Below are 22,792 nucleotides of genomic sequence, written 5' to 3' on the forward strand. Positions count from 1 at the left end.
TGAAAACGAAAATGAGGTTTATATTGAATTTTATGTGGGGGAACATTGTCAAAATCGCAATTTTAATCTAAAAATAAAAAAACAAAGAAATCACTTTTTGCGTTTACCTCGCTACAACTCTGTTCAATTTTAATATTTTTTTCTGAAATTTTTACAGTATATAGCTCTAACATTTCTGAAAACAACGGTACCTGCTTTAAGCTTTAATTCTTATTCTGATAAAGGTTATGAATTTTTCAAAGGAAAAGGTGCGGATTTGTGCATTGCAAAGTTTTTCAAGGCTAGCGGCAGGTACCCCCAAAATGACCAGATACTGACCACGGAGAGGTGAATGGGAAATTTTACACATACTGTATGTTTTTGACGGTGCTGAAAACGAAAATGAGATTTATTTTGAATTTCATGTGGGGAACATTTTCAAAATCGCAATTTTACCCTAAAAATAAATAAAAAATAAAGTCATGTTTTTTTGTGTTTACCTCGCTACAACTCTGTTCCGTTTCAATATTTTTTTCTGAAATTTGTACAGTATATCGCTCTAACATTTCTGAAGACAACGGTACTTATTTCAAGCTTTAATTCTTATTCTGATAAAGCTTATGAATTTTTTTCAAAGGAAAAGGTGCGGATTTGTGCATTGCAAAGTTTAATCGCAAAAGTTATGTGACCAAGTTTAAAATTTATCCTTTTAATCACGTTTATGTTAAAATAGAGAGTACAAAGAAGTTTTCTGGAAAATTTCAGATCAAAATGTTTTAAAGAAAAAAAAAATAGTGCAACTTTTATTATCGACATTAGAAATCCCCAATATAACGGTTATTTTTCGAGATACTCACCATGGGTGGTGAATGGCTAATTTTGGTCTTAGATTATGTTTTTGACGGTGCTGAAAACGAAAATAAAATTTATTTTAAATTTTAGGTGGGGAAATATTGTCAAAATCGCAATTTACAAACAAAATACAAATAAAAAAGTGAAATCACGTTTTTTGCGTTTAACTCACTATAACTCTGCTCCATTTTAATATTTTTTTCTAAAATTTCTACGGCATATATTTCTTACCTTTGTGAAGACTATGAAAGTAACTGTAGTCTTTCAGTCTTTTTTTTTATAAAAGTTATGAATTTTAAAAAATAAAAGGTGCAGATTCGTGAATTGCAGAGTTAAATCGCAAAAATTAAGTGACAAAATTTAAAATTTATCTATTTGATTACGTTATGTTAATCCATAGAGTTCAAAGAAGTTTTATGGGGAGTTTTAGGTCTAGATGTGTTATAGAAAAAATATGGTGTAACTTTTAATTTTAATTTAATTTTAAGAAAAACGTGGTTTTACTTTTTTTTTATTTTTAGGGCAAAATTGCGATTTTGACAATTTTCTCCCAGCTAAAATTCAAAATAAACTTGGTTTTCGTTTTCAGCACCATCAAAAACATAAAGTAAGACCAAAATTAGCGTTATTTTGGGGATTTATAACGTAGATGTTAAACGTTGCACCATTTGTTTTCTATAAAACATTTTAATCCAAAACTTTCCAGAAAAACTCATGTTTTATTTTTGAATTTGATTTAAAATCTATATTTCAAATTTTGTCAGTCAAATTTTGCGATTAAACTTTGCAATTCACGAATCTGCACCTTGTACTTTAAAAGATTCATAACTTTTACTAGAATAAGGCTAAAAGCTTAAAGCAGAAACCATTGTCTTCAAAAAAGTGAGCGATATAGTGTACAAACTTTAGAAAAAAATATTAAAACGGACCAGAGTTGTAGGGAGCTAAACGCAAAAAACGTGATTTATTTTTTTTTTTATTTTTAGGGTACAATTGCAATTTTGACAATATTCCCCACTTAAAATTTAAAATAAATTTCATTTTCGTTTTCATCACGGTCAAAAACATAATCTAAGACCAAAATTAGCCATTCTCCACCCATGGTCACTATCTCGAAAAATAAGCGTTTTATTGGGATTTCTAATGTCGACATTAAAAGTTGCACTATTTTTTTTTTCTATAAACCATCTTGATCTAAAACTTACCAGAAAACTTCTTTGTACTCTCTACTTTAACATATATAAAACATCTTGATCTAAAACTTACCAGAAAACTTCTTTGTACTCTCTACTTTAACATAAACGTGATTAAGAAGCTAAATTTTAAACTTCGTCACACAACTTTTGCGATTAAACTTTGCAATGAACAAATCCGCATCTTTTCTTTTGAAAAATTCATAACCTTTATCAGGCTAAGGATAAAAGCTTGAAACAGGTACCGTTGTCTTCAGAAATGTTAGAGCTATATACTGTAAAAATTTCAGAAAAAAATATTAAAATCGAACAGAGTTGTAGCGAGGTACCTAAACGCAAAAAAACGTGATTTTTTTTTATTTTTAGGTTAAAATTGCGATTTAGACAATGTTCCCCCACATAAAATTCAAAATAAACTTCATTTTTGTTTTCAGCACCCTCGAAAATATAAAGTATGAATAAAATTAGCCATTCACCCCTCCGTGGTCAGTATCTCGAAAACTAAGCGCTTTTTTGAGGGTGTCCCGCTCGTGTAATACGTTTGACTAAAGTCAACTAACTCTTAACTAACGTCTAAAGGTGGGAAACTATCGTAAGTGGTTTTTTTTATAGGTTAATACCGATCATTACCCACCTCTACTATTGTCATCTCTTTTTATTCCACAACGCATTATTTTGTCCATCTTTTGCGTTATTTTGCCGGTTATTACCGCGCTCATCACTGTATACGTATATGTATCGTCGTCAATTTAAAAATAATTTAAACAAATTGTCCGCGAAGGAAAAAGAAACACGTAAACTATAAGGCCTTTCGCACACACAGCTACTAAAAAGAAACTAAACTAGTTGGTAATCAGAGTTATCAACGGATTATCAACTATGGCTCGCACATTACGCTACCGAAAATTAATAAAACGAGTCACTTCTTGACTGTACTTTGTACTGAGTAGCTTTGTTAGGCGGTGTTTAAGTTTATATATTATGTTGTCCTGAATCTATTTTCTTGTGAAATTTTTGTAATTAACTAGTTTTTGATGGGAAAGAAGCCACAATTTTACTAAAAAATAATTTTATTAATATTTCGACGTCCAAATCGGATGCCGTTGTCAAAGTACAAAAAATATTAATGAATTAAACAAAAATGTTGTTGCTTAGTAAAAAATTCTTCTAATAATTTATTTAATCTGACTCATTTATATCGGAAATTTAGACATATATTATACATTTTAACGTAGAAGACTTTAAAATCATATTGTTGTTATTATTTATTGTCACCGTTGCATGTAGTTGTATTTTTAAAAACAGATCACATGTCATGATTTTTTGTGACGGATATTCTTGAGTTGGGGTTGATTTCATGTAATCGAATAAACTATCTTTCAGTAGAGTCGTCCCAGAAACGCAATTCATAAATATTAGCAATATCATTTTAAAGTCTTCTACTTTAAAATGTATAATATATGTCTGAATTGTCGATATAAATGAGTCAGATTAAAAAAAATACATATTAGAAGAATTTTTTACTAAGCAACAACATTTTTGTTTAATTCATTAATATTTTTTGTATTTTGACAACGGCATCCGATTTGGACTACGAAACGTTAATAAAATCATTTTTTTTAGTAAAATTGTGGATTATTTCCCATCAATAGGTACTAGTAAATTAAGTTTATATAGGCACGGATGTTTTCCACTTCTTGCACTAATTTTATATTAAACGATTCCGCTGATTTTGCGTGTTAAACTTTAACAAAATATGACACTTTTTTCTCTGAGATAGGTAATAAGGTTTACTGCAAATAAGAAATTATATCGTTAAGAGCCTTTATAATTTTACTGTATAAGAGCAATAATTCACACAAAATAATTTGGCTTAGCTTAATTTACTGCAAAATACTAGCTTTGAAATATCTACTAATAAAAAAATTTTACACGCATAATCCAAACAAACCATGTTCATATCTTAAGCTTATTTAAAATATCAAAAATAACCATCTTTTATTTTTAATGTAAACAACAATAGAACATGTAAACCAATTCCCACTATGTCTTTACCTATATCAGTAATAAATACCTACCTCTCGCTGAGCACCACAGTTCGACCCCTTCAATCCTTTATTAATTTTCCAAATGTTTACAAACTAGTCCCCCAGCGACCTGCATGTCCAGTCCGCTGTCGACTGATCATTCCCGCATTATTAGTTCAGAGAAATAAGGAAAAAAAATATCGTGTTGGTGACACATCCCCCTCCAGGCTGAAACTAAATTTTTCGAGTAATATGGTCATCTATAATAATAACCTATATGTTTCCTGCAGCCGATTTTGATGATATACATAGTTATAAACAAATGAAGATCAAAAAACGGTAAATTTTCGCTTTTTTCGTCTATTGCTAAAAAATTGGGCATTTTAAACAAATTTGAGAGTAATAAACTCATTAACCGTATAAAAAACTTCAATATGGCGTTCGCTGAATATGTCTATCCTTATTGGTTACTTAGAAAATTGCCAAATAAATCATAAATTTTGAGTTTTTATAAATATTTATAACTTATGTAAAAATTAACTTAGAACCTTCTTATTATACGGAATGCTGATACTTATGGTGCTTAAATCATACCCTAAATTTCAAAACAATTGGTCAAATAGTTTAAAAGTTATTTAATTTGTTTATCCAAAATTAATTTTTTTGCAACACTGTAAGTCAGAAAATGATGAAGTTACAGTAATATTTTGGATAGTTTATGAAAGAAGAAAATTTATAATATTAATTTAATTTAAAAAAAATGACAAAAAATAATTATAAATATTGCAAAATAATTTTGCAAATACATGTGAATTAAAAAAATGGGGGGGCTAACTTTGTCCCTAAATCTCCTAGAACAGTTGTTTTTCTTTCTAAATGTGTATAAAAATTCAGTCTTTCTAAATATGAAAAAATAATTTTTCTACGGGTAACGGTTAAAAAGTTATTCTAATTGTTTATAAGTAAGCAAAAAATCGACATGTTTTTGCAAAATAGTTTTACACTGTTTAAAATTGTTTTTTGTCATTTATTTTTAATTAAGGTAATAGTATAAATGTTCTTCTTTCATAAACTGTCCGAAGTATTATTGTAACCTCATAATTTTCTGACTTATAGTGTTGCAAAAAAAATGAATTTGGGAAAAACAAATTAAATAACTTTTAAACTATTTGACCAATTGCTTTGAAATTTAAAATATAATTTAAGTACAAGAAGTCTTGGCATACCGTGTAATAAGAAGATTCTAAGTTAATTTTTACCTAAGTTATGAATATTTATAAAAACTCAATATTTATGATTTATTTTGCAATTTTCTAAGCAACCAATAAGGATGGACATATTCAGCGAATGCCATATTGAAGTTTTTTATACGATTTATGAGTTTCTTACTCTCAAATTTGTTTAAAGTGCTTAACTTTTTGGTAATAGACGAAAAAAGCGATAATTTACCGTTTTTCGATCTTCATTTGTTTATAACTATGTATATCATCAAAATCGGCTGCAGGAAACATATAGATTAATAATATAGATGTCCATACTACTCAAAAAATTTGGTTTCGGCCTGGAGGGGGATGTGTCACGAGAAAAACCTTATTTCTCTGGACTATATAGACCGGCTGCTAACTAGTAGTGCTGTGTGCGGACGCTCATTAAAATACATGGACAGTGACTACTAAGTAACTGATTGGTAACTAAAATTACCAACTGGTTTCTTTTTAGCAGCTGTGTGTGCGAATGGCCTAACTTCAAGACGTGGAAAAAGATTTTATAGCAACTCAGGGTAGTCGGTCAAGAAATGCTTCGAAGAGAAAACTGAAGGCGAATTGAGGAAGAGGTCAAACCCACCACGGGATGTAGCGCCGGGTATTGAAGAGAGATCAAAATCTATATTGAAGCTTTTTGATCATAATTAATTTAGCTGTCGGTGTCTTTTCCTGCTACGTCTGTCATATAGCACCTAACAAATAATTCCAATTTATAAATTTCAAAAAAGAAAACTGATAAGTACTAAAAAATAGTCAAACTACTAATAATTTGAGTTTATGCCTTTCCGCACCTTTTCCGCGCCTTGGTTCAATCTAATCCATTTAATTTTTAGCTGGTGCAATGAAGGCGCTGTACGCCAAGGGAATAGTTCATAGAGACCTGAAACCTCAGAATATTCTCTTATCACATAGTGGTGCCAAGACGCATCCTCAACCTTCAGAAATTAAACTTAAAATAGGTAAGTAAATACTATTTTTGATTTTACATGCTAAAATAAAAGTTTTATGATGTTTTTCAGCTGATTTTGGTTTCGCAAGATTTCTACAAGACGGAGTCATGGCTGCGACCCTCTGCGGTAGTCCTATGTACATGGTAAGCTAAGAATAATCATTTAAAAAAAATTATTAATTCGTTCTGCTGCTGCTACTAGCTCTGTGAGGATTTATGTGGTTCTCCTCCTGGTTCTTGTTATAATCATTGTGTTGTCCACGTCGTCAGCATATGCTAGAATTGTGACTGATCTAATAAAGAAAATAAAACTTCCTATAATATAGCTTCTTCTTCCTTCTTGTATGTAGGCTTTAAAGCCTGTTTCTTCTTCAATATTAGCCTCCTAAATTGTTTAAGTTATCGCACCATATTTTTCTTGGTCTGCCAATACTTCTTCGTCCATTTGGTGACTTATCTCGTGCTATTCGTACTATCCTATCCTCTGCCATTCTGCTAATGTGTTCGTTCCACTCCTGTTTCCGTTTTGTCACCCATCTATTTATGTCTTCTACATTGGATGTTTTCGCTTCTCTCCCTACCAACAGACTTTTCCCTGATATTCGTCGGAGTATTTTCATCTCTGTTGTTTCTAGTAGTCGTCTTGTTTTAGATGTGTCCGGTCTTGTCTCCGCCGTGTATGTCAATATAGGTCTAATTGCTGCTTTATAGAGTCTTGCTTTTGTGTCTTGTCTTAGGTGTTTGTTCTTCCAGATAGTGTCATTAAGAGATCCCGCCGCTTTACTTGCTTTTACGCTTTGTTGTCGTACTTCCTCTTCAACATCTCCGTAACTGGTTATATCTATTCCCAGATATCTAAACCTTACTTTCTCCTTTATTATTTTCCCATCAATTTCGATTTTACATCGTAGTGGGTATTTAGATGTTGTCATACATTTGGTTTTTTCTGCTGATATTATCATATTGTATTTCTTGGCTGTTGTATTGAAGATGTGTGTTAATCTTTGGAGATCGTCTTCTGTCTCGGCGATTATATATAGTCAATATGATATAATATTATAGTCAATATGATTTATTGATTTTGAAAAGTATTTTCATCAACACAAAAAAGACTTATATCACATGTCCGCCGAATATCTTTTCACGTTTGGAGTACCACGCGCTATTCTATTAATAATATACTTTTCGAATGAATAGAGGTGATCAATCGCATGCCAGAATACCATGTGACAAAATGTTTGAACTTCACTAATACCAGAGATCTAACTTTTCTGACACTGTGTATAATTTGACAGATTACTAATGGTCAATAAAGGGATCGTTGAACCTTCTATACCTTTCTAGGCTACGAACTGAAGGATCTTCGGTGTCTGTAGATTCGGTGTCTACATTATGTTTGTAGATTCCGTATATGCTTCAATGTTAATGCCTGTTATACTCTTTACGATCGGAGCTCTCATTCAACAAGTAGTCCAGAAAGCCACTGCGCATCCGCTAGCAAAAATATTCTAATTCGGATTTTTTGCACAATCTTACTCAAAAAGGACCCCTTTTAACAAATTTGCATGTTGCCAGGACCAAAAGTTGGTCAAAAATTTTTTAAACGTTTTTTTTTTGTTTTTTTCCTAAAATTATTTTTTTTGCATGGAACAAAATTTTTTTAGGTTTTTTGGATCATTCCAAACAGAAAAGCCCTTTAGTGACTTTTCTCTAAAGTTGATAGTTTTTGACATATAAGCGATTAAAAATTGAAAATTTGCGAAATCGGCCATTTTTAACCCTCAAAAACTATGTGAAAAACTGAAAATTTTAATGTTGCCAAGGTAGGTGGATATTCTTTAAACATCGATTGATGAAATTCCGAAGAGTTTTTTGCAATACAATATCAACAACCCCTTTGTTTTTTAATTGCCAATCAAGCGTGCGCGACACTATTTTCCACCATTGCATGTGTGCAGTATGGTGCAAATGAAAGGAATAAATTCGTTATTTCGTAAACCGGCGACTTTAAGCAAAAATCCCGAAACAGGTCGATTTTTATTTTTAAGTTATGATATTGTGACATATATGGTATACTAGTGACCTCATCCATCTGGGCGTGATGACGTAATCGATGATTTTTTTAAATGAGAATACGGGTCGTATGCTGGCTCATTTGAAAGATTCTTCAATTCTCTATTCAGTAATATAAACATGTACATAATTATTTATACAGGGTGTCCAAAAAATTTTTATTAAATTAAATCATTTGGCAAATTGACAAAAAAATTAAATTTTTGGACACCCTGTATAAATAATTATGTAAATATTTATATTACTGAATAGAGAATTGAAGAACCTTTCAAATGAGCTAGCACACGACCACTATTCTCATTTAAAAAAATCATCGATTACGTCATCACGCCCAGATGGATGACGTCACTAGTATACCATATATGTCACAATATCATAACTTAAAAATAAAAATCGACCTGTTTCGGGATTTTCCTTAAAGTCGCCGGTTTACGAAATAACGAATTTATTCCTTTCATTTGCACCATACTTAGTGTGACCAACTCCAATTCAGTCCAATTCGGGACAAGGCTGAAAAAAATACCAGAAATCCGGGACTTTTCAATAAAAATCGGGCCATTTTTTTTGTCAGAATTTCAGTATCATCGTTTTATTGATTCTTTAACATTTTTATGTTGTCAATGATATTTTTGATAGGATTAAGCCACAATTGGCTGCAATAATTACATTTTTCTTAGTTTTTTTTAAATCCGGAAATCGTTCTCAAAAAAGGAAAAATTAACTGATGTTGAATTTTCATGTAAATAGATATTATAACCTTGGGTTAATATAAAATAAAATATAATATAAAAATATAATATAAAAATGTAAGTGTCATACAATTGTGGCTTCTTCTTCTTTTGGTGCCTATCCGTATCGAATATTGGCGATCATTCTGCCTATAATTATTTTATTAACAGATGCTTTAAATAGATTAGTTGTTGTGGTGGAGAACCATTTCTTCTGGTTCTTTAACCATGATATTCTTCTTCTCGCTATACCTCGCTTTCCGAATACTTCCTTGAAGGATTATTTTTAGTAATCTGTATTTATTTCCGTTTCTCATTATGTGTCTGAGATATTCTAACTATCTCTTTTTAAATGTAAACATCACTTCTCTTTCTTTCCCCATTCTTCTTAGTATGGTCTCGTTGGTTATCTTGTCCGTCTATGATATCCTTAGGATTTGCCTGTATAGCCACATCTCAAAGGCTTCAATTTTTTGATTGTGGATTAATCCCATCAAAATGTAATTGTCAAAAATTCCACAAGAAAACAACTTCAGAACATTTTTGTGTTGATTACTTCTTACTATCATATTTGTCGCACAACTTAATTTGCTTAACAATGAGAAGAAAACCTCTAATTCTTAGAAGAATACATAATGTACTAAAAATTTCAACATAAAATTATTTTACCAAAACGTTGAAAATTCGGATGGCTCGGAAGCCTTGTCCGGGACGCTGGGACACTACTTCGTAATTCGGGCCATGTCCCGGATTTTTCGGGCTAGTTGGTCACACTAACCATACTGCATACACATGCAACAGTGGAAAATAGTGTCGCGCACACTTGATTGGCAATTAAAAAACAAAGGGGTTTTTGATATTGTATTGCAAAAAACTCTTCGTGATTTCATCAATCGATGTTTAAAGAATATCTACCTACCTTGGTAACATTCAAATTTTCAGTTTTTCACATAGTTTTTGAGGGTTAAAAATGGCCGATTTCGCAATTTTTCAATTTTTAATCGCTTATATGTCAAAAACTATCAACTTTAGAGAAAAGTCACTAAAGAGCTTTTCTGTTTGGAATGATCCAAAAAATCTAAAAAAAAATTTTCCATGCAAAAAAAATAATTTTAGGAAAAAAACAAAAAAAAAACGTTTCAAAAATTTTTGACCAACTTTTGGTCCTGGCAACATGCAAATTTGTTAAAAGGGGTCCTTTTTGAGTAAGATTGTGCAAAAAATCCGAATTAGAATATTTTTCCTAGCGGATGCGCAGTGGCTTTCTGGACTAAAGTACTTTTCTTCGCTGAACCTTTTTCAGTCTAAGGTTGCCACTTTGCAATAGTCTATTTTTATCTTTGGAGGTATGACCTGTAAAATGATCCAGTTTTGTAGTTCCTAGATGACTTAGCCAAGCAGGACAGCTACTCACTTCCGGCAAAGTCTCGCATGCCGACAGAAGGCTAATGATACCTGAGTGTCGCCTTATACCCGGAGTTAAGCTGTGTTTACTCTCATGTTTTTTTCCTTTATAAACATTTTTTTTATTTTTAGGCTCCAGAAGTTATAATGTCTTTACAGTACGATGCCAAGGCAGATCTTTGGAGTCTGGGAACCATAGTATTTCAATGTTTGACTGGTAAAGCCCCTTTTCAGGCTACCACTCCACAAGCACTGAAGCAATTTTACGAGAAAAATGCTAACTTACAACCAAAGTAAGACCATTTTTATTGTAAACTCAAGTTATCTTAAATAAAAAAAATCTATTTTCTAGGATCCCAGTTGGGACTAGTCAGGAGTTAAGTGAATTACTTATGGGACTGTTAAAAAGGAATGCTAGGGAACGAATGAATTTTGAGACTTTCTTTAATCACAAATTTCTGAAAAGGCCGGAGCCATTGCAGTCACAAAGTCCTTTACAAGGAGGTAAGTATATTATAACCACTTACCTGTGGGTAAGTTTCTTCATTATTTATATATCTGCAAGTCACAGAGATGACATCTGAACACTGTCGACTGAGAAAGCAGCTCTACAGTGACATGAGATATACAGGCTTTCCGGAAAGTCCCTTTACAGTAATGAATTGTTTTTGTTATATTACAGAGGGAAAAAAGAATAACACAATTTTGTTTGTGGGTTATTTTTATTAATTATTTATTTATCTTAAACATCAGTATGCATGCCTCCATTGTGGCAATACAACTTGATACGCTGCCATGTTCGTATGTTAATCCGTCCGGAGTCACTAGTCACTAACGTAAAAACTTGGCGAACTCCGTTGCGCAAGTCCTCATTTGAAACATATCTGCGTTTTCTAACCTCCTCTTGAATGAAAACCTACAGTGCATTGTCCAGCGTTGTTAAATCTGGACTTCTTGGAGATGTACAGGGAGACCAGTTTCTAGAACCTCGTCCAATCTATCGGTCCTGGAAGATTTTATTCAGGCGGTTACGAACAGCGAGAGCAAAATGAGATGGAGCGCCATCTTGTTTAAAATAAACACTGTCAGCAGTTCTTTGAGCTCTCAATTGCGATAGTAATCACTCGTTGATCATCTGTCAATAAGTGTATAGCAACATTCTTATCATTACTGGTAATGGACTTTCCGGCCACCCTTTATATACAGCGGCAAAATAAATAATAAACTAGGAAAAGCCTTCACCTTCCCATAAGAAGGTTGCTGGTCCAGAGAGCACCAGGTCTTCGTGGGGTTAAATAAAAGAACAAAGGTGTTTGGTACATCACCAATATAGTGTCTCTCCTGATGTAAGAAGAGGAAATGCCTGAATTAAAACTTAGTCATTCACTTGTGACAACTCTTTACCTTATAATGTATGAAATAAATGTAAAAGCTTACACATATGCCAGTGTGTTTAAGACATAATCAGCCGTGTGATGGATGACCAAAGTTATCGTTAACGTAAAGTTATCCTGTAGTTATGTTATAATCCTCGAATTGGTGTGATGTATCATATTTAACGTAACTACTTGCGCTATTTCTTGACAGTTCTTGAGTTATCTGGTATATCAACTGTCACTTTATAACGCGACATTAAACCTCAAGTTATGAGATAACTCTGTAGTTATGTAAGGATATGTAAGGTTAGTTCATCTTTTGACTTGTTTTTAGATGGAAATCAAGTGAATATTCAACGAAGAACGATGCTTCATGTTGTCCTAGGATTTTGTGCGGCATGTTATTAATTTAATATCAAATATAAAGCAGTACAAAATTAAAAATACATATCAAAATAATTCACTTCAAATAACAATTAAAAGCCCGTAGGTAATAATACGATTAAAATAATAATTAACAATAAAAAGTAAAGCTATAGAAGGGTAATACAATTTTAAAAAACATACAAAAATCAACTCGAGATATAATTGTTGAATATAAGTTGAAATTTATAAACATATGATGGGTATCTTCCCATCCTGTCAAGCCTGTGGCACGTTCCGATCAATCTCTCGCGCTCACTGCAACTTGTACTATTTTTACATAAGGTTCTCTTTGTTACTTCAACCTTTTTTCCTCAAATGTTATTTCTAATATAACGTTGATGAAATAACTATCTCATATCTCTGACCGATACATCACACCGAATTTCACCTAAATAGTTATGGGCATCGTTATTCCTGAGAGTTATCTTATCTTTAACTCAAACGTTAAAGTTAACTTCGGTCATCCATCACACGGCTGAATATAGTAAAAATTAACGACATATTGGGATAAATGGTTATAAAATTCTTCTTCTTCTTTTTGTATAGATATGACTGTCTGTTTTTTCAATGTGCCTCTAGTAAGTTGTTCCATCGTTTTCGTGGTCTTCCCACTGATCGTCTTCCTAGTGGGGAACCGTCTCTCGCTGTCCTGACTACCATATTTATTGTCATTCGGCTTATGTGGTCATTCCATTCTATTCTTCTGTTTCTTACCCAGTTATTAATGTTATCCACCTTGCATCTCCGTCGTATATCTGTACTTCTAGCTCTGTCCCATATAGTCTTACCATCGATTTTTCGAATGGTTTTCATCTCCGCTGTTTCGAGCAATATTTTTGTCCTCTCTGTGTTAGGTCGTGTTTGTGCCGCGTATGTTATTATTGGTCTGATGACTGTTTTGTAAATTCTTTTCCGATATTTTTATTTCTCCATATTGTGTCATTCAGGCAGCCTGCGGCTCTGTTTGCTCTGTTCACTTGATCTTCCACTTCTGTTTCGAGCCTTCCGTAGCTAGATAGTATGATGCCTAGCTATTTAAACTCCATCTTCTTCTTCATGTACCATGGCCTTTCAGAACATTGGTTACCATCATAGCTATCTTAATTTTATTCACTGCCACAATAAATAGCATGCTTGTATCAACACCATACCAATCTCGCAAGTTCTTCAACCATGAGGTTCTTCTTCGTCCTGGACTACGTTTGCCTGCAATTTTTCCTTGTATGATATTTTGTAGCAACCTATATTTGGGACCTCTCATTACATGTCCGAAATACTCCAGCTTTCTCTGCTTGATGCTTTTTATGATCTCAGTAGTCTTGCTGAGACGTTCTAGTATTGTGGAGTTTCGAATCTTCTCCACCCAGGAAACTTTTAAAATTCTTCTATAGCACTACATTTCGAAAGCCTCAAGGCGATTTAGATCGATTTTATTTACAGTCCAGGACTCGACACCATAAAGTAAGACCGAGAACACGTATCAGCGAAGTAGGCGGATCCTCAATGCCAATTTTAGGTCTCTGTTACATAACACCTTGGACATCCTTCTAAAAGCGGCTCTAGCCTGCTCTATCCTAGATCTAATTTCGCCGTGACTTTCTGCGTTACAATTTAATTGCTATTCAAGGTAAACGATTTTATCAACTTGCTCAAGTTTGGTATTATTTACATATATAGACGGTTTTATATGCTGTTGTTTACTTATTACGAGTATTTTGGTTTTCCGTATGTTCAGATCCAGACTTGCCTCCCTGCAACTCTCAACGACACTATTAAGTAGTGTTTGCAGATCTTCTTGACTAGAAGCTAGGAGTACTGTATCGTCCGCATATCGCAAATTATTGATGACTTCACCATTCACAAGTATTCCTTCTTGTTTTTCAGAAAGTGATTTTCTGAAAATTCTTTCGGAGGAAACGTTGAAAAGCAGGGGTGACAAGAGGCATCCCTGCTCCATCCATCCTAAACTCCATCACTTGTTCTATTATCTGACCTTCCAGCTCCAATTTACATCTTATTGGATCTGCTGTTATAACCATGCATTTTGTCTTTTTTGAGGAAATTAACATGTTAATAAAATTGTTATAAAATTGTAAGTAAAAATGAGGCAGGCTTAAATTCGAATTATTTATTTTATCCTCTGCGCTTTTTAAGATGGAAAAATAAAGCAGAACAGAGTGGCAAAATACTCGACAAGGGAAATCTATAATTACATTCACGACCTGTCGTTCACCGTGATAATAATCTTTAGCGAACTAGTTCCTTTTATACCCACAAAAGTGAATAAAAATATAAACTAAAATGGGCATTTAATTTTCAGAATTACCTTTACCAATCTATGGTTCTCCGCCTTCCGCTTCAAAGTTACCTGTTAGACCCGCAACACCTGTTAAAGTTGCTACTCCTCCAGTGTCCGAACCAGGTAAAACAAAATTATTTTTCCAATTTGTGTAATTGGTAGAGGGAGTTTAATATTCATGCTTTCATTTATATAGTCACTTACTTTCGGGATATAATGTCAATGTCATTTAAACGTTCATACAAGCTTGGATACGTCAGAGAATATTGTGTATATGGATACTCTACAAAAAAGTTTCGTAGTTCTATTTGTTGGTATGTAAAGCGTGTATAGAAACAAAGAACCATGCTTCCAGGCAAGGAACGAAATCTACATTTACAGATCTTAAAAATCAATTACAGTTTTACAAAGTGTTGACAAAGTGAAGCAGGCAAGAGTAAGAAGTAGTAAAAAGTGAATGATCTTTTATTGTGATATAAAATGAATATACTTATTTATAAAATAATTTATTTTCTAAAATCAGGGATGGGCAAGAAAAATAATAAACAAATTAGAAGCAGCCTTAGTCATTAAAATGTATCTGCCAGCACATGAAAAAAATTATCAAATCAGAATTAAGTCAACTATCGTAAACAATTGAATATAACTACCAAAAACAGGTTTATAAATAGATAGAAGCCAAACTAAAGCAAGAATTGCCATGAGATTTTTAATGAAAAAACAACCCTAAGTGGAGAACCAGATTGAATACGAGGATAGATTGATATTAAACTAGCCTTTGATAGACGGCGCTACTTGATACCGAATTGGTTTCGGTTTTGACATTTGCCATTCATGATATGACGTCTGTCAAAATTTTTAGTTTTAAAAACGATTAGTTTGGAGAAATGGAAAAAATCGAGTATCGTTCGGTGATCAAGTTCCTCCACAAAAAGGGTAAAACGAATGTGCAAATCAAAGTCGACCTGGACGAAGTATATGGCGAGGTTGTACCTTCGTTAGCAACAGTAAAATTTTGGAAAGCTGAATTTGTTCGTGGTCGTACGAGTGTTTTTGATTATGAGCGTCCCGGGAGGCCAAATGAAGTCACCACGCCGGAAATGATTAACAAAGTCCATGACATGATTATGGCAGATCGTCGAATTAAGCTCCGCGAGTTAATAGAGGTCCTAAATATTTCCTACGAACGCGTACACAACATCATTCACCATCATTTGGACATGAAGAAGCTACACGCGCGATGGGTGCCGCGTTTGCTGACAATCGACCAAATGTGAAAACGTGTGACCACTTCGGAGACGCTTTTGGCGATGATACGGCGTGATCCGAAGGATTTTTTTCTCCTATTTATAGCCGTTGATGAAACCTGGGTGCATTATTACACACCGGAAACCAAAGAACAGTCGAAACAGTGGCGCAAACGCGGCGAAGTCCCTGAAGAAGGCAAAGAGTGCACATTCGGTCGGCAAAGTGATGGCGACTGTTTTCTGGGATGCGAAGGGCATCGTCCACATCGACTACATACTTGGAAAAAGGAAAAACAATCAATGGCGAGTACTACACAGCATTATTGGATCGATTCGATGCTGAATTGCGTCGAAAACGCCCCGGTTTGGAACGCAAAAAAGTGCTCTTTCACCAAGACAACGCACCGGCTCACCGATTGGCCGTCGCCATGGCAAAATTACCCGAATTGGACTAGGAATTGGTTGAACATCCACCGTATTCCCCAGATTTTGCCACCAGCGACTTTTTCCTGTTTCCAAACCTAAAAGAATGGCTCGGAGGACGCCGTTTCGCAACAAATGATGAAGTCATCGCTGAAACTTCGGCCTCTTTTTAAAAACTCGAGCAAAAGTACTATTCGGATGGGATAAAAAAATTGGAACATCGTCTTACTAAGTGTATCGAGCTAAAAGGGGACTATGTTGTTTTTTATATGAAAGGCTAGTTTTATATCAATCCACCCTAGTACAATAGAATAGACAAGGTAATAGAGAAAGCAATCAGAAAAGCAATAGATTGGGTCTAATAATAAAACACTGAAAACGTTTGTTTTCTATACTTCCACAGAATTTATTATAACTAAGTGACTACAGCTGTTTCGGCAGAGTGCCTTTCTCAAGTGATATAGTTTACAATGTGTTTGCCTTTTTAAGTCTTCAACTGAAGAGGTTGAGGAGTGGGGAGCTGTTTGTCTCGAGTTGGTCATTCAGAATTATATCTGTATTTTTCAGTTTATTAATTTCCATAGATTCTAAAAAAGATAGCTTAAGGCCTTTATTTTGAATATGCAGAATTTGAACCTCTTCATTGAAAGAATGATTATGATCTAGAAGGTGAAGTGCGTATTTAGAAGTGTCTGTTTTTCTATTGTTGAATGCCCTTTTGTGTTCTGCTATCCGTTTGTCAAAAGTTCTGCCAGTTTGACCGATGTACGTTTTCGGACAGTCACCACACGTTAGTTTGTACACACCACTCTGTAGTTGCTTTCTCTTTCGGCTCTTATTGTTCTTAATATATTTGCTTAAGTTGTTGTTAGTTTTGAAAGCTGGTGTTATTCCTTTCTTTTTTATGTATCTGGCTATTTTTGTTGTTATCTTGCTAGTATATGTGAGAGAGCAGAAGGTACTGGGTTCTTTCTGTGGTGGTGGATACACTAATTTCAGGGCTTTCTTATAGAGTTTTTGGTTTATAATTTTGTTAACTGTTTGTTCGTTATAGCCGTTGTTTACTGCTATTTGTTTAATGATGTTTAGTTCTATCTCGAAGTTATTTTTTGTCATGGGAATTTCTGTCAGTCTATGTATCATGCTATGGTAGGCTGCTAATTTGTGTTGTGTAGGATGGGATGATGAATTGTGTATAGTTGTGTCAACCCATCATCCCATCCTACACAACACAATCCTACACATCCCCACTCCTTAACCTCTTCAGTTGAAGACTTAAAAAGGCAAACACATTGTAAACTATATCACTTGAGAAAGGCACTCTGCCGAAACAGCTGTAGTCACTTAGTTATATTAAATTCTGTGGAAGTATAGAAAACAAACGTTTTCAGTGTTTTATTATTAGATAAAATGAACTTCCATCAAGTAACGGTCGAATCCATCAATTATCAATAGATTGGGGATGGGCGAATTACAATTACAACAAATATGCTACTCGTTTGTTCTTCACCAAAACAAATTACAGATGCTGAAGGTTTATACAAACCAAAAAAGGCAGATGCTTGAGGGGTGAACATGGAATACCGAATACCGATAGTCTAAATTGAACACAAAAATATGTAGAAAAAAATTTCAAGACAACCGAAATAACACAACTAATATATGATGTGGAACTTATAAGTAATAAAAAAATGCCATGAACAGTACAAAGAATGGTGAAGCAACCGGTTTTGATCAATTTCACTGGGAATTCCTGAAACTCAAGATCAGCTTTCGTCAAGATGAAAAAAAAAATATTTAACAGTCACGATATAAAATAGGAAATAAAAGTTCGTTTACTAAAATGCTATGTATTCTCCGTTCTTCTGTATGAGTCATAGACCTTAAATGACGCATCACTGAAGAGATGAAGCATTTCGAATGCTAGAAGCTTATGTTGAGGATTTACTGGATAAAAAAGTTACCAACGAAGAAATTCTAGACAGAATGAGTAAAAAGCCTCCCAAGATTATAAATATCTAGGAGTAACATTTGATAAAACTGGAACTGATGACAAAGAAATTACTTCCAGAATTATCCAAGCAAAAAGAGCAATCCGATGTCTCAATAATATTCTTTGGAGTACTCAAATATCGAGAAAGAGAAAATTAAATATCTACGAGACTATGATTAAGAGCAGTTTATTATATGATGCAGAAACTTGGAGGTTTACAGAAAAAACAAAAAGAAAATTGTAGTAGTGGAAATGGATGCAATCAGAAGGTCATTACGTATATCCAGAAGAGAACATATCAGAAATGAAGACATTAAAAATCGAATGGGAATAGAATGAACAATAATGAAAGATATAGAGAGAAGACAACTGATCTGGTATGGACACGTGAACAGAATGAATGACGAGAGACTTCCAAAACAATGTCTGGAATGGCAACCTCCTGAACATCGGAAGCGAGGGAGACCGAGAGTTAATTGGACCACCGGCATCCGGAAAGCGATGAGCGCGCGAGACCTCAGGGATGACCTGTGGCAAAATAGGAAGGAATGGAATTTGGGAATCGAACAACGCCGCAAGACGTTCTTAACCGATCATATACAGGGTGGTGAATTGGAAAACGGGCCATAGGAAACTCAATGTAAAATTCTAAACTGTTGAATTCCTGCTTCCCTATTTATTCTACATCAAAAGACATGAGAAACTATTTGTAGAGATTGAAATCTTTATTGAAAACAATTGTTAAAATTGTTGTACGAATTAAACACATTCCAAAATTTTGTAAAATATAATAAATTTTATCAAAGTATTTGCCAAATTTAGGCCACACACAGTGCAAGAATGTGTATAAGGTTGCCTTCGGTCACAATGAAATTATTATATTAACAATATTTGGAACTGTCAGTATTTTTATTTTATCGTTTTTATTGTTTAAAAAACAATAAAGTCGAAAAGATATCCTCAGTTGAGGAGAAAGTAGTAATAATAAAGATGTTTTATTCAGTCAATAGTTTGCGTAGTGTCAGAAATAGTAACGTGTGGCTTTACTTTTAAACACTTACTTAGGTATGGCAAATGTATTCTATTTTTCAAAATTTTGGACTCTGTTTAAATCGTAGAACAATTTTAACTTTTGTTTTTAATACAGATTTTAATTCTCTACAAATAGTTTCTCATGAGTTTTGATGTAAAATAATTAGGGAAGCAGGAGTTCAACAATTTAGAATTTTACATTGAGTTTCCTATGGCCCGTTTTCCAATTCACCACCCGGTATATATGAGTAAAAAGCGCGAACTACTCACAACCATAAAACGTCACAAACAGGAGTACCTGGGACATATAGTTCGTAATAAACAACGATTCGACCTACTTCGGACCATATTTCAAAAGGTGCATGAAAAAAGAAGTCCAGGATGAAAAAAAATAGTTGTTTTTCTTCCTTCTTCCAAGAAAGAATTATCGGGTCCTTAAGGAAGCTAACAAAAGGACATAGATGATTTCAAAACTTTTTATTGCACATTTGGTTGAGAATTACTCAGACGAATGCATTAATATTAAAGTAATTACAAAATGAGGTAAATACTAATAGCCCGGGAGGTAGTGTCAACTTTGACCGGAGCATTTTAGCATGGTTGTTTTTTCTTTATTTAGTTAGGTGTTCCAAAGCTTTTTAACAAATGATGGATCAGCTAGCCCAAAACCAGGGCTTTTAGGCAAAAAAGATAAAATATGAAACTAGATGGAAAAACCCGACAACTTATATGTCAAATATTTATCTCCCTAACTTACATCCATCATGGCATAGAATACCTGGCTTCTGGCTTTCACCCAGGCGAGCCGGGTTCGATTCCCCGCGTAGGAAGTTTTTTTTGTTTTTAAATTGACATTTTGATTTGAAAAATAATTATTTTTATAATACCACGTTTTTATTAGTTATACGACACAATATAAAAAAATCTGTATGTCCTTTATAGAATCGTAAACTGTACATTGGATCATATTACGATGATTATGATTATAATTCACTTAGTCACGTACGACCAATAAGTGAAATGGGGGGTTGCCCTCCCTCCCCCTGAATGTACAACCAAAATGTACATACAACCCTAAATTTTCACTTTTCGATCACCAACCCCCATCTTTTAATAGTAATCTAAATATTTCCCTGTTCTCTATAATATATAAAAATGAATGTTTGTTTGTATGTCCTTTATAAAATCGTAAACTATGCATTCGATCATATGATGACCTCAAGCAAAGTTGTTTTACATGAACCTGGGAAGGTTTCTGAGTTAATACGACCAACCTAAGTAATCATTATTTACGCAGACACCACACAAAATATTGTTTATTAGAAAAAAGGGTTGAATGTATCTTTGGCTCTACATCATATAAAATTAAGGAAAAACAGGTTGTCCAACCTCTTTTCACTTAGATTGGTCGTACCAACTCAGGAACCTTCAGGGGTTCATGTACAACAACTTTGCTTAAGGTCATGATAATATGATCAAATGCATAGTTTACGATTCTATAAAGGGCATACAGACTTTTTTATATTGTGTCATATAAATAATAAAAAAGGTGGTATTATAAAAATAATTATTTTTCAAATCAAAATGTCAATTTAAAAAAAAAAAGATTTTCGACACCGGGAATCGAACCCGGCTCGCCTGGATGAAAGCCAGGAACCAGGTATTCTAGGCCATGATGGATGTAAGTCACGGTGGTAAATATTTGACATATAAGTTGTAGGGTTTTTCCATCTAGTTTCATATTGTATTTTTTTTGCCTAAAAGCCCAGGTTTTGGGCCAGCTGACACATCATTTGTTAATAAGCTTTGGAACACCTAACTAAATAAAGAAAAAACAGCCATGCTAATGCTCCGGTCAAATTTGACACTACCTCCGGGCTATAAGGCACTACCTAACACAACAAATGATACCATATTTTCTATAGATCTTAACAATAGCGCAGCAAAGAAAGGGTTAAAGCTAGAAGTTGTGGCAGACGCCTAAAATATATAAACGTTGGAAACCTGAAGAAATGGACATCACTATACATGTAAAATAAAAGTCAAGTAAATCAAAAACAAGAAACCTAAGAAAAGATTAGAACTGGACCAAATGTTTTCGGAATGTCGATGTTCAACTAGAACCGTAGTACCAATGGTGATTAAAACAAAAACGTGAAAATATTCCAGGTTTTCCTTTCAATTGCAAAAAATTGAACAAAGATAATACGTAAGCTTCCGGAATGTAGTCGGATATTGTTAGAACGTTTTTACTTAAAGGTACAGGGTGCGAAATGTTACGCTTACATTGTTTGAAAACTGCTACACCACATTATGCCTGATACGTTAAATGTACTTTGCTTTTGGTTAATTTGCACTCCAGAAAGTATAACATCCTGTTAACTAACTGACTTTAACTAAGAGACTGTTAACGTTAACATTAAACATAATCATAGCCGACTTTACTTAGTAACCAGACATTTATTCAGCACATCCACTACACTTTTTCTTATATAGGGTGTCCCAAAAGTAGTGGAACGGTCGAATATTTCGCGAACTAAACATCGGATCGAAAAACTGAAAAATACGTGTTCAATCATTTTCAAAAATCTATCCAATGACACCAAACATTAACCCCCACTACACCCCCTGGAGGTGGGGTGGGGGGTAACTTTAAATCTCAAATAGAAACCCCTAGTTTTTCTTGCAGATTTGGATTCGTTACGTAAAAGTAAGCAACTTTTATTCAAGACATTTTTTCGAACTGTGGATAGATGGCGCTATAATTGGGAAAAACGATTTTTCCTGATACCATAGGTAAATTATAGAAACGGTCTAATATCTCGAGAAACACACTTCCAAATGAGAAACCAAAAAACAGGCTTTTAATATTTTTCGAAAACCTATCGATAAACACCAAAAATGACCCTCCAACCCACCCCCTGGAGATGGGGTGGGGGGTAAATTTAAAATCTTAAATAGCAACCCCCACTTTTTATTGCAGATTCGAATTCATCATGAAAAATTAAGCAACATTTATTCGAAACATTTTTTAAAATTGCTGATAGATGGCGCTAATAAATCGTATTTTTTCAATTAAAGCGCCATCTATCAACAATTCTAAAAAATGTTTCGAATAAATGTTACTTAATATTTCATCACGAATCCGAATCTGTAATAAAAAGTGGGGGTTGCTATTTAAGATTTTAAAGTTAACCCCCACCCCAACCCCCACCCCACCTCCAGGGGGTGGGTTGGAGAGTCATGTTTAGTGTTATTCGATAGGTTTTCGAAAAGTATTAAAAACCTTTTTTTTTGGTTTCTTGTTTGGAAGTGTATTTCTCGAGATATTAGACCGTTTCTATAATTTACCTATGGTATCAGGATAAATCGTTTTTCTCAATTATAGCGCCATTTATCCACAGTTCGAAAAAATGTCTTGAATAAAAGTTGCTTACTTTTACGTAACGAATCCAAATCTGCAAGAAAAACTAGGGGTTTCCATTTGAGATTTTAAAGTTACCCTCCACCCCACCTCCAGGGGGTG

The 22,792-nt window shown here is 33.8% G+C and overlaps 1 protein-coding gene across 6 annotated transcripts in view; it reads left to right on the forward strand.

Moving 5' to 3' along the window:
- Window positions 1-22,792, forward strand: part of LOC114349399 (serine/threonine-protein kinase ULK2) — a 196,673-nt gene that overhangs the window by 93,938 nt on the left and 79,943 nt on the right. For all 6 annotated transcript variants that reach the window (XM_050657106.1, XM_050657100.1, XM_050657113.1 and 3 more), the window contains exons 6-10: window positions 6,150-6,275; window positions 6,336-6,409; window positions 10,603-10,763; window positions 10,823-10,974; window positions 14,593-14,694. In XM_050657106.1, coding sequence (XP_050513063.1) covers window positions 6,150-6,275; window positions 6,336-6,409; window positions 10,603-10,763; window positions 10,823-10,974; window positions 14,593-14,694 — 615 coding nt within the window. The remainder of the gene's footprint in view (window positions 1-6,149; window positions 6,276-6,335; window positions 6,410-10,602; window positions 10,764-10,822; window positions 10,975-14,592; window positions 14,695-22,792) is intronic.

This window comes from Diabrotica virgifera, chromosome 1, assembly GCF_917563875.1.
Source record: "Diabrotica virgifera virgifera chromosome 1, PGI_DIABVI_V3a".
In the NCBI taxonomy this organism is placed as follows: Eukaryota; Metazoa; Arthropoda; class Insecta; order Coleoptera; family Chrysomelidae; genus Diabrotica; species Diabrotica virgifera.